The sequence below is a fragment of the Papio anubis genome, chromosome 7 (assembly GCF_008728515.1).
Source record: "Papio anubis isolate 15944 chromosome 7, Panubis1.0, whole genome shotgun sequence".
In the NCBI taxonomy this organism is placed as follows: domain Eukaryota; kingdom Metazoa; phylum Chordata; class Mammalia; order Primates; family Cercopithecidae; genus Papio; species Papio anubis.
The window spans coordinates 144,537,114-144,560,680 of record NC_044982.1 but is presented as its reverse complement, the minus strand read 5'-3'; the positions used below and the strand labels follow the sequence as shown (position 1 = coordinate 144,560,680).

The following is a 23,567-nucleotide window of genomic DNA, read 5'->3' as shown; positions in this document are numbered from 1 at the left end:
CTCAAATGATCCTCTCACCTCAACCTCCCAAGTAGCTAGGACTAGAGGTACATACAACCATGCTCACCTCACTTTTTCATTTTTTGTGGAGACAGGATCTCACTATGTTACCCAGACTGGTCTGGAACTTCTGGTCTCAAGCGATCTTCCCACCTCAGCCTCCCAAATTGGGATGCAGGCATGAGCCACAGTGCTCACTTGTTTTAAAGTCTACTTGCCCAATATTAACATAACCACTCCAGTTCTGTTACTATTTGGATAGTGTATCTTCTTCTATTCTTATTCTTTTACTTTCAACCCATTTTGTCTTTACATTTAAAGCAGTCTCTTTGGCTGGGCATGGTGGTGCATGCCTGTAATCCCAGCACTGTGGGAGACCAAAGCAGGGGGACTGCTTGTGCCCAGGAGCTTCAGACTAGTCTAGGCAACATAGCAAGACCCTGTTTCTAAAAAATAAAAAAATAAAATTTAATTAGCAAACCATAGTGACGTGTGCCCGTACTCTCAATTACTCCGGAGGCTGAGGCAGGAGGATCACTTGAGCCCAGGAGTTCCAGGCTGCAGCGACTTATAATCACGCCACTGCACTCCAGCCAGGGTGACAGGCCAAGACCGTGTCTCAAAAATAAAAGTGTGTCTCTTGTAGACAACAAAGATTTTGATGTTACTTCTGTATCCAGTCAATTTCTGCCTTTTGATTTTAGTGTCAGTTCACTCACATTTAATATAATTATTAAATATGGGTAAATTTAGGTCTCCAATTTTCTATTTGCTTTCTATTTGTCTCATTTTTATTCCTCTATTTCTCCTTCTACCTTCTCTTGTATTAAGTATATTTTTAGCTTGCCATTTTAATCCCTCAACTGACTTTCTAAGCTCAATTTCTTTGCATTATTTTTATTTATTTATTTTTTTTGAGAAGGAGTCTCGCTCTGGCACCCAGGCTGGAGTGCAGTGGCATGATCTTGGCTCACTGCAATCTCCGTCTCCCAGTTCAAGTGATTCTCCAGCCTCAGCCTCCCGAGTAGCTGGGATTACAGGTGTGCACCACCACGCCTGACTAATTTTTGTATTTTTAGTAGAGACGGGGTTTCACCAGGTTGGCCAGTCTGGTCTCGAACTCCTGACCTCATGATCCTCTTTGCATTATTAGTTTAGTAATTACTCTAGGGCAGTATTTCTCAAAGTGTGGTCCCCAAACCATCTCCATCAATATCACATAATACCTTATTAGAAGTGTAAATTCTTTTTGTTTATTTTGGTTAATTTTTATGCTTTTTTGAGGTAGGCTCTTGTTCTGACACCCAGGCTGTAGTGAAGTGACACAATCATAGCTCACTATAACCTTGAACTCCTGGGCTCAAGTGATCCTCCCACCTCAGCCTCCGGAACAGCTAGGACTATAGGTGTGAGCCACCACATCCAGTTCATTTTTATTTTTTTATAGAGACAGGGTCTTGCTATGTTGCCCAGGTTGGTCTTGAGCTCCTGGCCTCAAGCAGTCCTCCTGCTCTGGTCTTCCAAAGTGCTGGGATTACAGATATGAACCATAGTACCTGGCCTAGAAATGTAAATTTGTGAGTTTGACCCCAAGCCTAACGGATCAGAAGCTCTGGGAAGGGCTGCGTGTGGTGGCTCATGCCTGTAATCTCAGCACTTTGGGAGGCCGAGGTGGGAGGATTGCCTGACTCCAGGAGCTCAAAACCAGCCCAAGCAACATGATGAGACCCTGTCTCTTAAAAAAACAAAAAACAAACAAAAAAACACCTCTGGGAGTGGGGACCAGTAATATGTGTTTTAACAAGCTGTCCAGGTCAATGTGATGCACACTAAAGTTGTAAGCCAGTGCCTCTAGGGATTACATTTTTAAAATTGTAACAATCTAGTTCAAATTAGTACTTATTCCCAGTAAAATATAAGAACCTTCTTCTAGCACAGCTCCATCCCCTCCCACTTCTTTATGTTCCTGTTATCACATATATTCCATCTATGTTATAAACTTAATGATAGCCTTATAAATTCTGCTTCATGTATCTCCATCTTTTAAAGAAATTAAGAACATACTGTATATAATTTTAAACATAATTTTCTCATTTCTTTCAGTGCATTTAAGTTTAAAAAACTCTCAGAGGAGATGTCCATTTCTAATTTTTCAGATTTAAAAAATTTATACATTTTGCTCTTTTTTTTTTTTCTGAGATGGAGTTTCACTCTTGTTGCCATGGCTGGAGTGCTGTGGCGTGACCTCGGCTCACTGCAACCTCTGCCTCCTGGGTTCAAGCGATTCTCCTGCCTCAGCCTCCCAAGTAGCTGGGATTATAGGCATGCGCCACCACACCCGGCTAATTTTGTATTGTTAGTAGAGACGGGGTTTCTCCATGTTGGTCAGGCTGGTCTCGAACTTCCAACCTCAGGTGAATCCGCCCACCTCTGCCTCCCAAAGTGCTGGGACTACAGGCGTGAGCCACCACACCCAGCCTACATTCTTCTCTTTATTCTATCTAGGATTAATTTTGATATATGATATGCATAACATTTGTGGCAAAGACCAAGGAAGGTATATTATTAATAGTAGGAAGTGAAAAAATACTGGTGGAGACAGAAAATACAGTTTATGTCTAAGTCTCATATCTACCTAAAGCTACAACAATGTGCTAAACATTGTTTAGAAGCGAAAAGGAGACAGTGGGTAGAATGAAGCATCTGCCAGTGTCTCCACTCCACACAGTAAATACAAAGCGACTCAATATGAACCACTTTGGATTTCTCTGGACCCACCTACCTTAACATTATAGCAGCGGACGGTATGGTCACTGGAGCCGGTGTAAAGGGCAGCGTTCTTCCCGGAGGTCTGAGTCACCAGGAGGCAGTTCACTTTCGAGGTATGGCCCTCAAAGACACCAACACATTTCCGACTCTAAAGTTTAAGCACAGACCAGATTATTACTTATGAGATATAGAAGGATTAGATAATATATTTCCTCAAAAAAAAAAAAAAAAAGATGCTAAAACATTCAGTTCACTGCTGCATCCTCAGTGTCTAAAACAGCACCTGGTACACAAAAGATGTTCAGTAAATGTATGTTCACCAAATGCCCAGCAAACAGTCATAGGCAATGAGGTATCTGAAAGTATATGTTAGTTGAGCCACCATAGTCTTCTGACAATTCATTGTAAGATGGCCGAATTTTAGTGTGTTTAGGGCAAAGCTTTCTGACATGGACCAAGGACCTATAAATCAAACTGTAAGCTAATTACCCAAAGGGTCATGCATTTGTCCGGCAACTTGTGAGAGATACACCATGGTATTTAAAATGCCTGAGTCTTTATCCCACAGGTCTAGTGGTTCTGGTGGTGTTTCTCTTTTTTTCTTTTTTTTGAGGGTAGGTCTTACTGTCACCCAGGCTGGAGTGCAGTGGGCCTTGATCTCGGCTCACTGCAGCTCTGTCTCTCTTAGATTCCATGCATTCTCACCTCAGGCTCCCGAGGTAGCTGGGACTACAGGCACCCATACACCCACGCCCTGCTTCGTTTTTGTATATTTTTAGTAGAGGCGGAGATTTCATCATGTTGGCCCGGGGATGGTCTCGATCTCTGATACTCGTGATCCACCATACTCGGCCTCCCAAAGCTGGGATTACAGGCGGGGCAGAGCTCCACTGTACCCGGCCTCTGGTGTTGTTTCTTAAGGGTACATTCCAAATGTTATCTCAGTGCACATACTGAGATCTATTTAGAATGTACATGTATACATACACATACATATTTTGATATCCTGTTCCCCTAGATCTTACACCTATACATCCTGGTAGCATTGCTTCCTTTTTTCAGTCATTCGTGTTCATCCTCATATCATTAAGCTAAAGGAATCTACATACCTGTTGCCTATAGCAAACACATTTTCCTGGTCCATCATCTAACTTTTTAATTTTCACTGACTCTAGCAATTTTAAATATTTTCATGGTGTTCATTCAGACAACATCATGTTCCTCAAATTTCTTAAGCTGTCATTGTTCATAATTAGTTTATGAACAAATTCAAATTCAAAACTCAAAAGTTCATTCTTTTGACAGTAACAAGCATCAGATAATACTAAGTGTGAGGTAGTGGAAAAGTGTTGCTCTCCTTAATAACTCGAACTCTGTAATCAATCACTTGTCAGGGAAAATACCTCCTCCAATACTTCCCCATATTCACTTCATCCTTCCTCTATTATGTAGCTGCTACGCAAGTGACCCCATTACCAACTCCAGTGTTGGGACCTGAACAGTCCAAGACCACTGGTGTAATCCCAACCCCCTTTTGCCACAGGCAAAAGTGATCATTCAGGGAATAAAACACAGGACCCTTTTGTGCTGGTGGGAGGGAAAAAGAGACCTCAGCAGCTCCTGACATTTACCTTGTGATCAGGAGGGGAACTAGCTTTCAGAAACAGGTAATACCAGAGAAGGCAGAGTAGAGAGACAAAAAGAAATTAAGTCCCCAATGACCTTGTGGAGCTACTGGATCAAATGCATCTAAAGTCAATCTAAGGCCCACCCCTTCCTCCAGACAGCCAACAAATTCCCTTTATTGTTTAAAAGAGTATAAACTGGATTTTCCAAAACCTGCAACCAAAAACATACTACATGTTCTATCAACTTACCACCAGATTATAAACCCGGACAGTTTTATCTGCTGAACAGGTATATAGTAAGTTCCCAAATATCTGAATTGCATTTACAGCAGCTTGGTGCCCCTCAAAGCTTCCTTCTGTGGGCTCATCATCATCTCCTGGCTCTGAAGATATTTCTGGAAAACAAGAGTAGGTTTCAGAGACATGTCTGCTAGTCTGAAAAGACCCTCAAAAATCAGAACTATTATACAATACAGCAGTCCCTAGATTAAGCCAAAAGTAGATCCCCTTAAAGCTTAGTTCCCCTATCAGACTACTCCAATTCTGATTACACATCTTCACTATGAAGACTGCATAATAAGCAAAGGCCTTTCACTTAGGAAAAAGATAGATAATTACATAACGAGCTTTTGGGCTGGGTGTGGTGGCTCACACCTGTAATCCCAATACTTTGGGAGGCTGAGGTGGGCAAATCACCTGAGGCCAGGAGTTCGAGACTAGCCTGGCCAAGATGGTGAAACCCTGTCTCTACTAAAAATACAAAAATTAGCTGGGCATGGTGGCGTGTGCCTGTAGTCCCAGTTACTTAAGGAGTCTGAGGCAGGAGAATCACTTGAACCCAGGGGCAGTTAGCCGAGATCACACCACTGGACTCCAGCCTGGGCGACAGAGCGAGACTCTGCCTCAAAAACAAACAAACAAACAAACAAACAAATAAATAAATAAAAGCTTTGAGTGATACTTGGAAGGTACCCAACCTCTCTCACACTTCCAAAAAGTTATTTCTTTGAGTAAGGTAGTATTCCTTAAGCAGTTCCTTCTGAAAGCAAATATCCTTAGAGCCAATGAAACCTTAATACTAATTAGTTGAACAGATAAGGGAGCTGGATAAGACAGATTAGAAGGGCCAGGCATGATGGCTTACACCTGTAATCCCAGCACTTTAGGAGGCTGAGGCGTGAGGATCACTTGAGGCCAGGAGTTGGAGACCAGCCTGGCCAACATGATGAAACTCTGTCTCTACTAAAAATACAAAAAAAAATTTGCCAGGCATGATGGCGCGCACCTGTGGTCCCAGCTATTTGGGAGGCTGAGGCAGGAGAATTGCTTGAACCTGGGAGGTGGAAGTTGCAGTGAGCAGAGATCATGTCACTGCACTCCAGCCTAGGTGACAAAGCAAGACTCCATTACAATCAATCAATAAGACAGATGAAAATAAGAATCTGAAAGACCAGAATTTGAAGTTTTAAGAATAGCAGAACTGTTGATCAAGGCAATCCTCTTGGTGATAAACCCATCCCCATTCTCTTATTCTATAAATATATTTAAGTAGGTTTAAATTCTGGCTTTAATATTTACAAGGCTTTTAATTCTGTGGTTAATTTAAATAAAACTGAACAGCAAATACCTGAAGAATTCTTTGATCCTTTTATGGAAGAGATCACAGTCTGAGTTTCCGCCACACTACAAAATAATAGCAAAAGTGTTCTCAGCATCTGTGTGAACAGGGCGGGTAGCAAAAGTAAAAATTTCCTGACTCAAAGGATTTTTCTAAACAATGGGCAAAGTAGCTATGATATAAGAAATTAGTTTTTCCATCTGAAATTTCTAAAGGAAGGGAAATAAAAGCGGAGTGAATATTTATAACGCAGTCAAAAGAGAAAGCAGAAAATCTCTACTGCCGAGCTTTAATTTTTCCATGTCCACAATCCCTGCTGCATTCACGTAAATTTTGATTTTTAAATAAACTCTGATTCATAATTTAAAATTCTATTTAAAAAAAATAAAGACTGGACCAATACAATACTCTTACCTTACAGGGATGCCATCTTTATAGCGAGTGCCAATTTCACTGGTCGAGCTAACTTCATCACACCCAGAACGAGAAGTTTCTAGCAGGTTTTGCTCTGTAGAGTTCCAAATATCCTTTTTAGATGGGCTGTCTGGTTTCTCTTCTCCTGATTCTGAAGAATCAATGGCTACTACTTCTAACTGAGGATTAGGAATTTCTAGGACTTCCAGGGACGAGTCACTATCTGGCTCATCTCTGACACTCCCTTGCTCCCGACCAGTCCTGCTGTCTTCCCAAGTGGAGGTTGTTACTTTCCCCCCTTTAATTAACTTTCCAGCTTTTACTTTCCTTACGGGTTTAACAGTCAAAACATCCTGTTCAGTGTCACTATTCTCAGGAACATGGGCAGCCCGTAGACTTTTCTTCTTCCGAAGTTTCTTCTTTTTCTTGCTTCCCCTAGTCTCAGCTGATGTCAAAGTGGATTCTGCCTGTTGTTCAGGCTGGTCAGCTGGAGAGTGGGGTTCCTTTTCCAAAGGGGTTTCTGAAGCAAAAGACAATCTTAGAAAAGAACTAGTACAGGCTTCAGACCCACTATTGCCTCTGGTTGGCTCTTCCCCCTCTTTATTTATGCTAGAAAGACCAGCTGATTGGGAAGAGGGAGAGTTCTCTCTGTTTCTGGTATTTCTTTGCTCCACAGAAAACTTCAGTTCTTGGCTAGGCTCATGGAAACTTTCTGTTGACTCTGATAAGGACAATCTAGCAGTGATGACTGGATAAACTGGACAACTGTCACTGATCTCTCCTGAATTGAGAGGAAAAAAATTATTGCATCCTTTTTTGTGTTTGCTGCAATTTATCACTGACTGAAACTCTACCAAATATTTCAATGAGATGTTCACAAAACCATGAGTGCTTCAGCTGGTATCTCACCCCTCAGTTTCCCATCACCTACATACACTCCTATGACAGCACTTACTACCCTCTGCCTTGCGTGAATGTCACAGACACTGTGTGTCCTATTCCCTACAAAAGCTCCTTGTGGGGAGGGATTGTTTCTATTAATCTTTTTTCTTGTTTTAAATGTCCACACATTTAACATTGTGTTTTATTCTTAGCAGACACTTAAATGTCTACTTAGCTGAAGTCCTTTTACTTTTATTTCTCTGAAGTTTTCATTATCCCCACCCATCCAATTTAGCTACACCCTAGTAGTTAAAAAATTTGCTGACTTAGAAATGTCAATTTCCTTTGACTTAATTACTTCATGTCTAGGAGTTAAAAGTGATGAAATAATCACAGACGTACTCAAAGACATATACAACGCAGTGTTATACAGAATATGAAGTCAGAAAACTAAATATTCAAAAAAGATTCACCACTTAAATTACTGTATATTCAAATTATGCAACTATTCAAATATTATGCAACTTGTAATATAAAATATTTTAGATAAATTATTTTTATGACAGAAAAATCATGATATATTAAATGGAAAAAGTCAGGTTATATATGATTGCTCCTTTGTATAAGTTCTACATGTAAACACAAAAACATGATTTAAGAAAGACTGAAATAATATGTAATATGAAAAATAGTACCAAAATATTTCATGTAATCCATAAATATATACACCTATTATGTACCCACAAAAATTTAAAATAATTTTTAAAAATATGCTAGGGACTGGGCACGGTGGCTTACGTCTGTAATCCCAGCATTTTGGGAGGCTGAGGAGGGCGGATCACTCGAGGTCAGGAGTTCAAGACCAGCTTGGCCAACATGGTGAAACCCTGTCTCTATTAAAAATACATAAATTAGCTGGGCATGGTGGTGGGCACCTGAAATCCCAGCTATTCGGGAGCCTGAGACAAGACAATCACTTGAACCTGGGAGGTAGACGTTGCAGTGAGCCAAGAGCACGCCACTGAACACCAGCCTGGACAACAAAAAGCGAAACTCTGCCTTACCAAAAAAAAAAAAAGTTGCATATATATATATATATATATATGCTAAGCCAGGCACAGTGGCTCACATCTATAATCCGAGCACTTTGGGAGGCCAAGGTGGGTGGATCACTTGAGCCCAGGAGATCCAGACCAGCCTGGGTAACATGGTGAATCCCCATCTCTACAAAAAAAAAAAAAAAAAAATACAAAAACGAGCCGGGCATGGTGGCAGGCGTCTGTAGTCCTAGCTACTCCGGAGGCTGAGGTGGGAGGATCATCTGAGCCCAGGTGGTCAAGCCTGTGGTGAGCTGTGATTGTGCCACCGCACTCCACCCTGAGTGACAGAGTGAGACTCTGTCTCAATAAACAAATAAGCTATACATTTGATACTAACATCTAGATTAATATTGCAACACAGTACTGGTAGTAAAATCTAGAGTAATTTTTTAGACTTTTTGCTTTTGCTTAGGAAACCACACGATGCCAGTTTGTTGGACTTAATTTTCAAATACAGCACCACTGTGGTAATGCAAACTTCTAACAGGATTTTACATAGCTTAGATATATTCTCAGATGATAACCAGGTAAGTGCTATTTTTGAAAAGAGTGAAAACCCTGGCTATTTCTCAACACAAACTTCTTAGTAGATGATTCCAAACCCCATCATGGCCACCTGCCTCTCGAGCTTATATTAATCCTGGTTTGTATTTGAGATTATATAGACAGCTAAGTGCAAAGAAATTCAGAGGATAGACCTTATTTAGAAAATTGGTTGAATTAACTTCAACCTCATTTATTTCACACAAAACAAATTTTATACTTATCCTAATAAATGGAACCTTGTGGGTGTTAATACAAAGTCAACTCTAACCCTAGATTATAGGAAATGATAGAAAATGACTGATATTTAAATTACATTCTCTAAAATATTTTAAAAGAATCTTCCTGTATATATGAAGAGAATTTCAGTGAAAAATTAGTTGTATTTGCTCATTTTAGTTTTAATGAGCAAGTATGGCCTATATCACTCATATAAAAATGCCCCAGTCCCACTACTGGGATGCCCTTAACCCAAAGAAAAGCTTACATACTATTAGCTTCCAGTAGTTCGTTGGACACATTGCAGGCAGAGCTTGGTGGCACAGCATTCACAGTCTCATCTTGTTCAGGAGACATGGGCTCTTGTTTAATCTGAACGGATGAGTCTGGAGCAGGGACACTGCCATGGGTTTGGAAAGTAGGAGATGTGGTTATTTGAAGAGAGGCTCCGGTGGGTGATGGAGACACATGGGAAGATGAAGGCTCCAGAAAAAGTGGGAAAAATGGAGTGGGCAGCAGTGCGGCATCAACAGATGTTTGAGATCTACTGTTCCTTCGTTCTCGTGTGAGGCTACAGGGAATCTGGTCTGGGTGCTCAGAAGGTTCGTATGTTTCTAGAATGGGAAACAGACATACACAGAAATGCAAAAATGTTATCTGAAAAGTCATTTGTTTCTGAGCTAATTTGTATATTTAAACATTAGAAAAGAATTTTAAGGCCGGGCGCGGTGGCTCAAGCCTGTAATCCCAGCACTTTGGGAGGCCGAGACGGGCGGATCACGAGGTCAGGAGATCGAGACCATCCTGGCCAACCCGGTGAAACCCCGTCTCTACTAAAAAAATACAAAAAACTAGCCGGGCGAGATGGCGGGCGCCTGTAGTCCCAGCTACTCGGGAGGCTGAGGCAGGAGAATGGCGTGAACCCAGGAGGCAGAGCTTGCAGTGAGCTGAGATCCGGCCACTGCACTCCAGCCTGGGAGACAGAGCCAGACTCTGTCTAAAAAAAAAAAAAAAGAAAAGAATTTTAAGTTAGTAAGTATATTAGTATAGTCCATCATAATTCTCTGAAATATAGAGAATATAATCTCTACAACCACCAAGGATACAGACAGAATAGGCATCAACATTCTTTTTTTTTAGATAGGCTGCAGTGCATGGACTCAAGCAATCCTCCTGCCTCAGCCTCCCAAGCAGCTGGGATTATAGGCACATGCCACTACGCCCAGTTATTATTGTTATTATTTTTTCGAGACAGTGTCTCACTCTGTCACCCAGGCTGGAGTGCAGTGGCGCAATCTCGGCTCACTGTTCAAGCGATTCTCCTGCCTCAGTGTCCTGAGTAGCTGGGATTACCGGCGCATGCCACCATGCCCAGCTAATTTTTGTATTTTTAGTAGGGATGGGGTTTCACCATGTTGGTCAGGCTGGAATTATTATTAATTATTAATAATTATCAATAATTTTTGTATTTATTTCTAGAGACAGGGTTTCACCATGTTGCCTGGGCTGGTCTCAAACTCCTGGCCTCAAGGAATCCACCTGCCTCAGATTCCCAAAGTGCTGGGATTACAGGCATGAGCCACTGTGCCTGGCTACATTCCAATTTTTCAAATCTTAAATGACTTATCCAAAGTTATATAGGTTACTAATGGAAGAGCGAAGATTTGAATCCAGGCCTCTTGATTCCTAATCAAAACTTTTTCCAAAACATATTGTCTGTTGCTAAACATTTTTGGGATGCACCATCTACAGACCTTTCTATAGAAGGAAGAAACTGGCCAGGCGTGGTGGCTCAGGCCTGTAATCCTAACCATTTGGGAGGTCAAGTTAGGAGGATTGCTTGAGCCCAGGAGTTTGGGGCTATCCTGGGAAACACTGGGAGAGCCCATCTCTATAAAAACATTTTTAAAATTTTTATAACTTTTTATAATTTTATATAACTTTTTATAATTTTTATAACCTTTAAATTTTTACGATTTTAAATTATAACTTTATAAAATTAAAAGTTAAAAATTTTAATAACCAGGCATGGTGACACACATCTGTAGTCCCAGCTACTGGGGGGAGTGAGGTGGGAAGATCGCTAGAGCCCAGGAGGTCGAGGCTGCAATGAGCCGTGATCATGCCACTGCGCTCCAGCCTGAGTGACAGAGCAAGGTCCTGTCTCAAAAAAACAAAAAAGGATGAAACCAAGGAGACAGGAGAGAAATAACATGATCTTTTCATGACTACTTTTCATTTCCCTCAAAGAGAACAAAAAGGCCTGGTGCAGTGGCTCACGCCTGTAATCCCAGCACTTTGGGAGGCTGAGGCAGGCGGATCACCTGAGGTCAGGAATTCGAGACCAGTCTGGCCAACATGGTGAAACCCTGTCTCTACTAAAAATACAAAAATTAGCTGAGGGTGGGGTGGGCACCAGTAATTCCAGCTAATCAACTGCTGAGGCACGAGAATCACTTGAACCTGGGAGGCAGAGGTTGCAGTGAGCAGAGATTGCATCACTGCACTCCAGCCTGGGGGATAGAGCAAGACTCTGTCTAAAAAACCAAAAACGAACAAACAAACAAAAAAAACAGAACAAAAAAGTAACAAGCTATCCATCAGATGCTCTCTGAATACCTTGTAATCCCTGTAGAATCTGTATTCTATGGGTCCTCAGTGCACTCATCTCCATAGTTATCTAAAAATAAAGTATTTTATTAAGCATTTTGAAACCCAACTTGTAGGGTCCTCTACGTCTCCCCACTTTTCTTCTACATCCTGACCAAAAATCAGTGTTTTGACTGCTCTGTGACCCAGCCAGCTGCAGGTTTTCCCCAGTAGGCTTGAACCCCACCTGGGGCCTTGAAGAATCCCAGGCACTGATAAAAGTATCCAGGTTGTTGCCCGAAACACTGAAAGAAATTGGCCCTGGCCCGGAGCCGAATTCCTTCAACCCTCATATAAACTCCACATCCCGCCCGCTGGCTGTGGATGTACCTAGGGAGAACACTCCTTCCTTGCTGTCCCTTGTCAGGACTGCTGCAGCCTACTCTGTAAGTCAGCTCTGCTAATAAATGCTTTGGACTCATCACCCCGGCATTTCGTGCTTCTTTCTTTGGAATCCTAACTGTCCCCCATTAGGCACAGTCTGGGCACTTCCCTTGTGGAAACTCCCCTGCCACTGCTTTTGGAGTGACTCCAGCCGTGGGTTTGGCAGGACAAAACATGATTTCAGAGATGATCCATTTTTATTAAATCCTCCACATGCCGTTACCTGCTGCTTGAGCATAAGTAGCCTCTGAACTTCCACATAAGCTGTCTGAAGGGCTGCACGGGCTTGCAGAAGATTGTTATCCATGCACTGCAATGACTTACTAAGTTCTTCCTCCCTTAAAGAAATATTCAGCAGCTGGTCAACCTGAGAACGTTCTGCCAAAAGAAACCATAAGGTTCAGGTTAATACTAGGAGATTTCCGTCTCATCACACAGCTCCTCACAAGATTGAACTATTCCCATTATCCGGAATAAGCCTTTATGTTCTCCTCAATAGGTCACTGGAAATTCACAAAACATTTAGTCAAGCACAATGATATTTGATTCAAAGCTAGGAACCAAAAGTGACACCTGCTAAGATGGAGGAGTCTCATAAGCTCCAGGGTCCACCACATCATTCTGTCTCATCTGAACACCACCTTCCACCACTGCCTTTCTAGGTGAAATCTGTCCCATGCAAACCATCTGTTCTAGGTCTCGTTTCCCATTCTTCCTTTATCTACCACTGTCTTCACAAAGGACTTTTGCTTAGATTGGACTCTGGACCTAGACTGCTTGCACTCTCTTTCCAATCCATATTTAGTCTGTCAGTTGACTTAAAAATTGTTTTTATTAGAGAAGACTTCCTGAAGAAAATACAGCTGTGAAATAGTACACTTAACTTACTTTGAATAAAATGTTCTGTGTATGTATTTACCATCATTGGGTTTGTCTGTTTGCTACTGAATATGCCAGGACCTCTCCCTTAAGCTCCACACCCACATATCCAACTACTGACTATGATATTTCTGGCTAGGTTATCTCAAAGGTCCTTTAAGTCAAAGAATCCCTGAGGGAATTCATCACTTTTCTCTATTCTCAATCTGCTCCTCTCATGGAGCTTTCCAGCTCTACATATGATCCATCTGGTTGGTCCAGCCAGAAATGTGGGTTGTCCTTGACTCCTCCCTTATCCATCACATCCACTCACTCAAGCCTCATCCAATCACTTCCGGGACTAGCCCTTATACTAGAACTGGGTTAGAGTCAAGGAAAAGCAGGAATCACAGAAATATATCAATGAGGGAGCAATGTTAATAACTTCTTTCCATAATTCACTTTAGAAAAACAACCAAGGAAGGGAGTGTAGAAGTAGGGCAGGGGGGAAGCAACCAAGATGCCTCAAAAACAGAAAGTGAGAGAAATGGCTACACATGACCAAGAGGGCCAACATGTTTTATCCCACTGAAAATGCTTAAGGAAACTTTCTGGCTTTATATTGTCCCAGTGATATACTAACCTTGGCTTACAAGTCTATGTGACATCATATATTTCTTCTACAGTTGTAACTGGATGTATTAGGAAATCAAACATTTCTTTCCTCTTAAGCAAGGCAACAAAAATGTCCAAAAAAAAGTCAATGGACAATCAGTGTTTGATAAATGACAAGCTATGCTCTGTGTCAAGTTGTACAAACACTGAACTGTTACAAGAACCTCTTGGGGCTGGACACAGTGGCTTACACCTGTAATCCCAACACTTTGGGAGGCCAAGGTGAGAGGATCACTGGAGCCCAAGAGTTTGAGTCCAGCCTGGGCAATATAGCTAGACCCTGTCTCTACAAAAAAATAAAAAGAATTAGTGTGTTATCACACACCAGTAGTCCTACCTACTGGGGAGGCTGAGAGAAGAGGATTGCTTGAGCCCAAGAGTTGGAAGGTTACCAAAAAAACCCAAAAAACGAAACAAAAAACACCAACTTCTTTCTCCCAAAATATTCTGCACCATACCTTTTTTTCCTTTAATTTTCCTTCTTTTATTTTTTCTCTCAAGACTTGGGAGTTCAGGAGAAGATCCATCCTGGAGCGATAAAGAAAACTGCATAAAATCCAATGTGTAAAAGCCATTATCCAAGAGGAGCAAAAGGAATCAATTCCAAGATAGCCGTACGCTGTTCTTCACTATTGCTACCATCTCTAACATGATCATAGGAGTCTCACGCACATAGTACAAACTCAAATTTTAGTTGAATAAACATATCTGATTCAAAAAGAAAGAAAGAAAAGAAAGAATCCAGGGTGAAGTGCCTTCTAGCATCCTAGAGGTAGGAAAGCCCATGGAGGTCAGACAAAGCATTCTATCTTGGTGTAGTAAGGCACAAGTAGAAGTATTGACAAAGCCAATTATATATATAAATATATACATTTATAACTTGGCATAGTTTCTACTTTAAATTTCAGCAAGAAAACCTTTACAACAAAAAGCTTAACAGTCCACGAGACAAGCTCTTTGTCATAGGACAGTTCCTCAGCTTGAAGTGTATTTTAAGTCATCCAATAACATCCATTACATATAGCATCTAGCTCAAAGGAGCAGAATTGCAATTTGAAGCAAGCCTAGAATTCATGACCTTAACTACTATGTTTATCACCTCAGTAGTAACTGAGAGAAGCCCAGCACAGTGATACATGATTGTAGTTCCCAATACTTGGGAGGCTGAGGCAGGAGGACTGCTTGAGTCCAGGAGTTCCAGAGCAGTCTGGACTACATTGTGAGACCTCGTCTCTAATATAAATTTTAAAATACTATAAAATAAACAAATAATGAAGAGAAGAACCCATTTTTTTTCACATCGCCAGATCCCAGACTATCTCACTACCAGCACCTCTTTCTTTCCAGAAAGGGATACTGAGAGGGTTAAGCAGTATTACCAGCAGAATTGCCAGAAGAGCAGAAGTGCTATCAGTGAAATAAAAGATTCTTAAAGGCCAGGCTGGGTAACTGAAGGACGAAGGACAGAGTTACACAGACTAAAAATATTTCTATACTCTGTTCATATATACGCACTCTAATAGTATTAAAACCATCTTAGTGTTAAGCCTAGCACTCCTGAATCCAGCAATCATCCATGCTCTACAACAGCAGAATGCCTTTCTTCAGCAGCAGTGCAGAATGCATCTATGAAAACAGATTGAGTTACAGTTGAAGATGTGACTGATCCTTGGTCAGGTGACACAAAGAATCATTGGCTTGGACACTGGTTTTAGATATGACTTCATATTTTCCTGGTACTGTACATTCACATTAGATTACATTTAATTTAGCAGAATTACTCAGTGTAAGAAGGCAGTAGGATGAAAGTAAGCACCTCACAATTCTTCTAGAAGTTGAGAGAATCACAATCCCAGACACCCAAGAAAAACAGTTGAAGCTTTTTTAATAAGCAACCAACTTGCCACATGCGATGTTCTACAAAAAGCAGAGGGAATTATACTCACTCCAGTGGCTCTTCGTTTCTTCCTAATACTTTGGCCGTCATTTTGTTCAGCACCAGAGGTACAGCTACTATCTGTGGCTGCATCCGCTAAACTGGAGATCGCAAGGGCTGAGGATGCATTTGATGACAGAGAGTTTCCTTCTCCGTTACTCTCTTGGGAATTCTGACTCTCTGAAGGTGGCATAGACCTCTCCTGGCTGTTCAAGTCTTTTGCCGAATGCATCAAAGGTATTATATCGTCAGAAGGTAATTGTGCACTATGTCGCCTTCGGGTAGCAACATTTTCAGCCCTTTCACCTGTTCGGAGGGAGGCAGCCAGAGGTGTCACTTCTTGTTTGAGGTGCATGGTTGCGTTCTGACTCTGTCCAGCCCTCAGTGAGTTACTAGGTGAAACCATCTGCTGGGGCTCATTTTCTTTGCCTGTACCTTCCTCACTGAAGAAGCTATACACAGAAGGAGCTCTGTCCATGATCACGCTGCTCTCAGAAAGGCTTCGCTTTCTTGCCAAGCCAGGGGATGAGGAAATGGAAACGCCTTCCCACTGGAATCCTTCTAGACTGGACAGATCAGGTTCCCCGTCCAAATCTAAGGCTTCTTGTTCATTTTGAACAAGCGGTACCATTTCTATGCCAAACCTTAAGGAAGAAAGAAAAAATGAAAACATAAATTGGATATGGTTGTTGGGAGAGGCATTATTTTTTAATGTGCCAGCTTCTCTCAAGCACTGAGGTTATAAAAAGTAAGGTAGTTCTTGTCTTCAAGGAGCTCACAGTCTAGTAAGTGATACAGATATAAATATATTATGTTGTGACAAGTACCAGATTAGAGGTTTGTATACAGCTACAATAATATATTTGAGGGAGTAAAAATTGAGTTTTATTTCATATGGAGCTCTAAATCTATAATAATACATACAGCATGTAATTTTTAAAAGCAAACAAACCAAACCAAAAGAAAAAAAAAATCTTTTATTGAGCATTTACGGGTGCTATATACTGATAATTTCAAGTGCTACTCACAGGGTGTGGGAAAAAGAAAGTGGGGGAAAATAAATCCATTATTTCAACAAGTACAGAAATGCCCCTGAAGCCTGCAGAACTGTATCATCGTGCAGCAGAATTATGACTTTCAAGTAGCAAACCTATGTTGAACACTGTTTTACCATTCAGAAAAGTCTAGTACCTCAACATAAGATGAAGAGCCAAAATATTACACAAGTGCTCAAGAGAAAGCATGTTGTAGTAATAAATACAATGCCCAGAGTACATACAGAAAAGCTAACTATTCGTGGGTTCCAAGTAAAAGGTAATGAGAACAGTTCTATTTAAAAGTTACAGCACGCATTCCAAAATTAAGATCTAGACAAAGACACAGATCTATAGCTCTACATTTTTATACTGTCGTTTTCTACCCCCATAAAGTGATGGATTTTACCCCTATAAAGTGATGACTTTTTTCTTAGGTCACCATCTTGTTTCTCAAGTAGGTGTGCTTCCATTTTAACCTGCACTCTCTGCTAGGAAATACTTTATTCCATCTGTCATAGAGTATCAGTCACTATTTGATATTAAATCAAGACATCTACAACAGATACTGTTGGCAAACATTTAATTAAATGAAACACGTAGAATTCTCTTGATCAGGGTCAAAGGGTTACTTTAAAAGAAAACGAGGGGGAAAAAAAAAGAAAGACACCGAAAAGCAGCACACACCTGGGTAAGCCTTTGCCCAGCTCTTGCTTTTTCTTGGTTACTTGCTGAATGACCTGTTCCCAGTTGACATTTCTCCGAGATGCATTTAGAATCTGCCGTAGGGTTGGCTTGAGCCCAGACTCCTTCTCTGTCTCACTCTTTCGGTGACCGCTAATATTGCGAATGCGGCGGGCACTATTGAGGTTTGGCTCAGGAAGGTGCACTCCAGTTTTGCTCTTCAAACTAATGTGCCGGGTTAGATCCCTCTGAAGTGAGGCAGGAAAGCCAAGCTTACTTAGTTCAGGCAGGAGAGGGCCCGAGGGCTGACTGATGTCACTTTTTTGAAGCTCTGCATCCAAGCTAGTACTCTCAAAGCCTTCTGTTTCATAAGATATATGAGATTTAATAGAGTCATCAACCTGTGCATCTTCTAGAGAGGTTTTCAAGTCTAGCAATAAGCCAGGGTGTGGACTGGCTGCAGATGTCATTTGTAATTCAGATTCTTTCTGGTGAACTGTGGGATTACATGGGGAAGTGGATAGTTCTCTAGAAGTCTTCAGGATTCGGTCATCGTCCTCTTTCTCATCAGCAGTACGAGTGCTGCCGGATAACAATTCTGTAGTTGCAGAACCTAGGGTTCCAATTTTTGTTCCCTGCTTTTCCGTGTCAGATGTCTCCCCATCACTTTCATCTTCTAGTGCGTGCACTTGAAACTCAATTTTCAAAGACCCTTTTTCAGATTCTTCTACATTTCTACTTGCTTTTGCATAGTTCCTGGTCCTTTTAGAAGTGCTAAGAAGTGGATTTTGCAATGACTCATGACACTGTAGCACCTCTTTGGCCTTTCGTAACGTATCATTTAAATTGTCACCAGATTGCTTTTGAGAGCCAAATGTACTTTTACTCCCTTTTAAAACATGAGAACATGAACTACGCAGTTTGGATATGTAAGGACCATGGTTATCTTCCGCAGAGGGCTTGTTCGAGGGATCTGAGTGTTCTCCAGGGGAAAAAAAAATTGTTTTGGTGTTTTTTGAGGTATTCTTTGGATCTTGCTTTTGAGGAAATGATTTAGTGGCTGGACATGGAAGGAGTGGGGATTTCAATGATGGCATTTTATTTGGGGTATGCTCTTGTTCAGGTTTTTCTGTAATGGAGCACTGTCTCACCACCTCGAAGGAAGCAGCAGGATCAGAAGAGGCCTTGTGATTAAGAGATCCAGTATGCATTTCTTTTTGTGTTTTCTGTGTTGGGGAATTATGTGTTTCATCAGTTTGGGGCTCCTGTATTCCTGTAGTTATCAAGCTAAAATCAAAGAGAGGTTTCTCCATCATTTCTGACTTGTTACCAGTGACGTCTTTCAATCCTGACTGTAAATCCAGAGTCTTCTGGGAAGGGTAAGGCGTCCAGCGACGAGGCTTTTCCCTTGCCGCACTGCCATTCTTTCCACTAACTTTGGAAGTAGCAGTGTCTGTTTGTTTAGTGGTTTGGCTTTCCGGCTGCTCAAAATTGAAGTCGAGTAAGCCTTCTGAAGGAAATGTATCACTTGTAAACCCTTCAGAAGGACCTCTATATGTGGCAACTGTACCAAGTTTGTCATTTTCTTGCCGCTGCCAATTATATCTGTCCTGACTGTATTTGTTTGACTTACTAGATTTCTTGTTCCATAGCATAGTCATGTCTTCCATTGGACAGTTAGAATTTCTGTTTCTGCCTGGTTGAAATTTGTCTCCAGGGCCACTGTAATTCCAATTATTTGTACTACGTACACTGGATTTCCAGTTTCCGTTACTGTTGTTCATATGCCAACTGGAAAAGCCACCTGTTCCTTCAGAAAGCCAACTGGAATTCCTTCCTGTGCCATTATGATTCCAATCTACCGTTCCGCTATTTGAAAGCCAACCACCTCCAGAATTACTATGGTTGTGAAACCAAGTTGAGGAGCCTCCTGCAACACCCTTATGCCACCCGGAACGTCCTCTTGGCCCACCACCATTCCTCAAAGAATGTGGAAAGCTGTTTTTCCTAGTATTATTAAAGCCATCTTTTTCCCATTTCCAATCCCGCTGTGGAGGTCCACGATGATGCCATGCAGGCTGACTGTAACTCTCTCTGTCTTGGTAAGGAATTCGGTCTTCTCGTCTCCATTGGGGTCGTCTGTCATCAGAGTTTATTTCTTGGTTGCTATTGGAAGGTTCATCTTGTCTGGAAGAAAAACAGTTTTTCATTAGTAATTTAAAGGAATTCCTATGCTACCTTGAAAGGCATAACCCTCCAAACTTCCCTTGTACTTTCCTCCTGTTACTTAGAATATGTAACCGAGTCTAGTTTCATATCTAATAGTGGTTGTTTTCATATCTTTAAATGATATATTTAAACTTATATTCCTCAACTTATTAACTTAAAAATTAAACATTTTAAATTATTTAAATTTCAAATAATTACAACTATCTCCCCTATCACCCAGAAATATTAAAAATTTGGCACATTTGGCCAGGTGTGGTGGCTCACATATATAATTCCAGCCACTTTGGGAGGCCGAGGCAGGCAGATCACTTGAGGTCAGGAGTTCAAGACCAACATGGCCAACATGGCGAAACCCCATCTCTACTAAAAATACAAAAATTAGCCATGCGTAGTGCCGCACGCCTGTAACCCCAGCTACTCAGGAGGCTGAGGAATGAGAATCACTTGAACCCAAGAGGCGGAGGTTGCAGTGAGCTGAGATCGCACCATTGCACTCCAGCCTGGGCAACAGAGCGAGACTATCTCAAAAAAACAAGCAAATAAAAATTTGACACATTTATATTCTCCTCCCTTTCTTGGTCCTGTTTTTCTTGGCATGTTCTGAGATTTTGTCCCTATCATCCAATTATTATTTTTATATTATGCAGTTTTTTTGGAATAAGAACAATTATATTTTATAGCTATAGTTATCTTTTTTTTTCTTTCTTTTTGAGACAGAGTCTTGCTCTGTTGGCCAGGCTGGAGTGCAGTGGCACAATCTCAGCTCACTGCAACCTTTGTCTCTGAGGCTCAAGCAATTCTCCTGCCTCAGCCTCCCAAGTAGCTGGGATTACAGGCATGCGCCACCACGCCTGGCTAATTTTTGTATTTTTGGTAGACACGGTGTTTCACCATGTTGGCCAGGCTGGTCTCAAACTCCTGACCTCAGGTAATTCACCCACCGCAGCCTCCCAAAGTGCTGGGATTACAGGCATACAGGCATGAGCCACTGTGCCTGGCCTAGTTATCATATTTAATACAATTTTATATTCAGCTGCCCTTAATACCATGATTTTTCCAGTTGTAGGTTCTTTCTGAAAAACTCCCATTTCTTAACCTATTTTAAATAAGATTATACTTTGCATGGTTATTTTTATTAATAAACACTTTGACCAGTACCCATTCAATAACCATTAGTGGTATAAGAAGACTTTTATGTACAGTTCCGGTTTGTGAAGGGCTTAGCACCTAGCTGAGATAATAAGGTCATAAACAGGAGGAAAATAGCATATCCCAAACAAGTAGTAACCATAAGATGTGCTATAAGAGCTTCATGAGCTAGAGGTTTTTATAAAGAAACTACAGCTGTGTCATGTATTCATGTTAGATGAGGAGTCCACAGAAACATGAATAAACTTCAGTAAGCATCACAGCAGTAGGTGTAAATACTATTTTCTTCTACAAACTGCCTATGGTGTGCATGGCCATGGTGCTTATCATGTGCTAAGTGCTCAAAATACTGAATACTGCTAGTTAAAATTTACTGAGTACCTAAGTATCAGGCATTTAATGCCAAGCACCTTATATATAGATTATCTCTTTTAGTTTTTATAATCCTGAGGCAAGTATTCTTTTTTTTTTTTTTGAGATGGAGTCTTGCTTTGTCACCTAGGCAGGAGTACAATGGCATGATCTCGGCTCACTGCAACCTCCACCTCTCGAGTTCAAGTGATTCTCCTGCCTCAGCCTCCTGAGTAGCTGGGATTACAGGTGCCCGCCACCATGCCTGGCTAATTTTTATATTTTTAGTAGAGATGGGGTTTCACCATGTTGGCCAGGCTGGTCTTGAACTCCTGACCTCATGATCTGCCTGCCTCAGCCTCCCAAAACACTGGGATTATAGGCGTGGCAAGTATTCTTATTATTCCTACTTTTCAGATGAGAAATTGAGCAGTAGAGAGGTTACATAACTTGACTAGAATAAGACAGCCAGAAAGTAGCAGAGTAGAGATTTAAACCTTGGCAGTCTGACTCCAGCCAGAGTCTATACTCCTAACCATAGGCCTTCATAGAATCAACATCTCAAAACAAAGTTTCCACATCTAAGTTCCTTCCTCTGACCTTGACTTAAAAATCTTAAACTCAGTACTGACTTAAATTGGCTTTAAAGGGTTTTAATGTCTACGATATTTTGGACACAAATTGGAACTTCTTCCTTTTTCACAAGATGGAATTTAAAAGTCTATCTAGAAATTCAAACATCCACTAATGTTATATAAATTACAATCATTTCTAAACAGGAGACTGTTTAGAAAGTAACAAGTATTATTACATACAGTAGCAGAATTTTTTTTTATAACCATTAACCAAATTGCCTTTATGTTTTGATTCTATGTAAAAACTTTTGACATCCAAGGAGACCACCGACACAGCTATATTGATAAGATCAGAAATGGGAGAATTGGGGGATAAATACTCACGAAGTAGAATTCCTAGATCTCATGAAATGGCTAGATTCAGAAGATAGGAGCATTCAGCTAAACCCACAGACCAGAAAGAATAATCTGAGTTAAAAATCATGAAGGAAAAAAGAAAAAAAACACTCCTGAAGAAGTAGATGATTTTGGCCAGGTGTGGTGGCTCATGTCTGTAATCTCAGCACTTTGGGAGGCTGATCACTTGAGCCCAGAAGTTTGAGGCCAGCCTGGGCAACATGCCTAAACCCCATCTCCACCAAAAATAAAAATTAAAAGAAAAATTAGCCAGGCATGGTGGCAATGCATGCCTGTAGCCCCAGCTTCTTGGGAAGCTGAGGTGGGAGGACTGTTGGAGCCTTAGGAAGTTGAGGCTGCAGTGAGGTGTCATCGTGCCACTACACTCAAGCCTGGGTGACAGACCAACACTCTGTCTCCAAAAAAAAAAAAAAGAAGAAGTAGATTATTTTATAAATAGGTCACCAAGGAGGCATATCAAAAGACTCAAAAAATAGTAACTATGATATGAATATCTAATCTATTCTGTCTTAATGTTTAATTATTTACACAGATAAAGCTAAAAATGGCACTAGTATGTAAGAACAAAATAGAAGTTAGTCTCCCAGAGGCTTCAACTGCCTAAAGTAGGAGAAAGTAAACTGCAACTATATTAAAAGTAATGAAAATGTCATTTGAAGGACTAAGCTACTAAATGATTTAAGAACCATGTTGTTTGAGTGTCCCTCATCTGAAATGCTTGGGACCAGAAATGTTTTACATTTCAAATTGCTTTGGATTTTGGAATATTTTTGCATATACATAATGGGATATTATGGGAATGCGACCCCAGTCTAAACATAAAATTCATTTATGTTTCATATATACCTTTTATACACAGTCTGAAGATAATTTTAGATAATATTTTAAATAATTTTGTAAAATGAAATGAGGTGTGGAATTTTCCACTGGTGGCCTCATGCTGGCACTCAGAAGTTTTGGATTTTGGTGCATTTTCAGATTTTGGATTACGGATGCTCACCCTTTATTGATATTTTAAGACTAAGAAAGTCTCCTTCAAGGACTTGTTCAAAAAACTTTTTTTTTTAATTTAAATTTTCTTTTTTTTTTGGTTACATAGATAAGGGCTTCCTATGTTGCCCAGGCTGGTCTTGTAGCCCTGGCCTCATCTCCTCGTGCACCAGGACAACAGGCCTGAGCCACCGTGCCTCCCGGCAAAAAAATTTTAAACACACAGAGTAAAAACAACTTCCTTTTTATAGTCAAGCCTCTAACTAAAAAGGAGGTACAGACCAGGTATAACTAGTATTCAAGAATACTCTTTAAATTTTTATTTTAGAATCTGAAATGATTCTCTTCATATTCTGGGACTTAAAAAATTATCCCACCTCATAAGTGCTTCTCTCTCTTCCCCTCACATCTGAAAATTTCTACCTCATTAATTAAACTTTTTTTAACAAATTTTATAATTAAA

At 40.7% G+C, this 23,567-nt stretch overlaps 1 protein-coding gene across 7 annotated transcripts in view; it reads right to left on the bottom strand.

Moving 5' to 3' along the window:
* The window catches only part of ZNF106 (zinc finger protein 106), an 81,841-nt gene that overhangs the window by 18,674 nt on the left and 39,600 nt on the right, over positions 1-23,567 (bottom strand). For 2 of the 7 annotated variants that reach the window (XM_009209995.3, XM_031668790.1), the window contains 9 exons: positions 15,686-16,319; positions 14,198-14,267; positions 12,430-12,584; positions 11,793-11,853; positions 9,446-9,787; positions 6,430-7,210; positions 6,025-6,080; positions 4,647-4,792; positions 2,783-2,917 (listed from right to left, as the gene is read on the bottom strand). In XM_009209995.3, the coding sequence (XP_009208259.2) occupies positions 2,783-2,917; positions 4,647-4,792; positions 6,025-6,080; positions 6,430-7,210; positions 9,446-9,787; positions 11,793-11,853; positions 12,430-12,584; positions 14,198-14,267; positions 15,686-16,319 (2,380 nt within the window). Of the gene's footprint in view, positions 1-2,782; positions 2,918-4,646; positions 4,793-6,024; positions 6,081-6,429; positions 7,211-9,445; positions 9,788-11,792; positions 11,854-12,429; positions 12,585-14,197; positions 14,286-15,685; positions 16,320-17,396; positions 19,581-23,567 lie in introns of all 7 variants that reach the window. The other 5 variants (XM_009209991.2, XM_009209993.3, XM_009209992.3 and 2 more) reach the window with 5 other exon arrangements.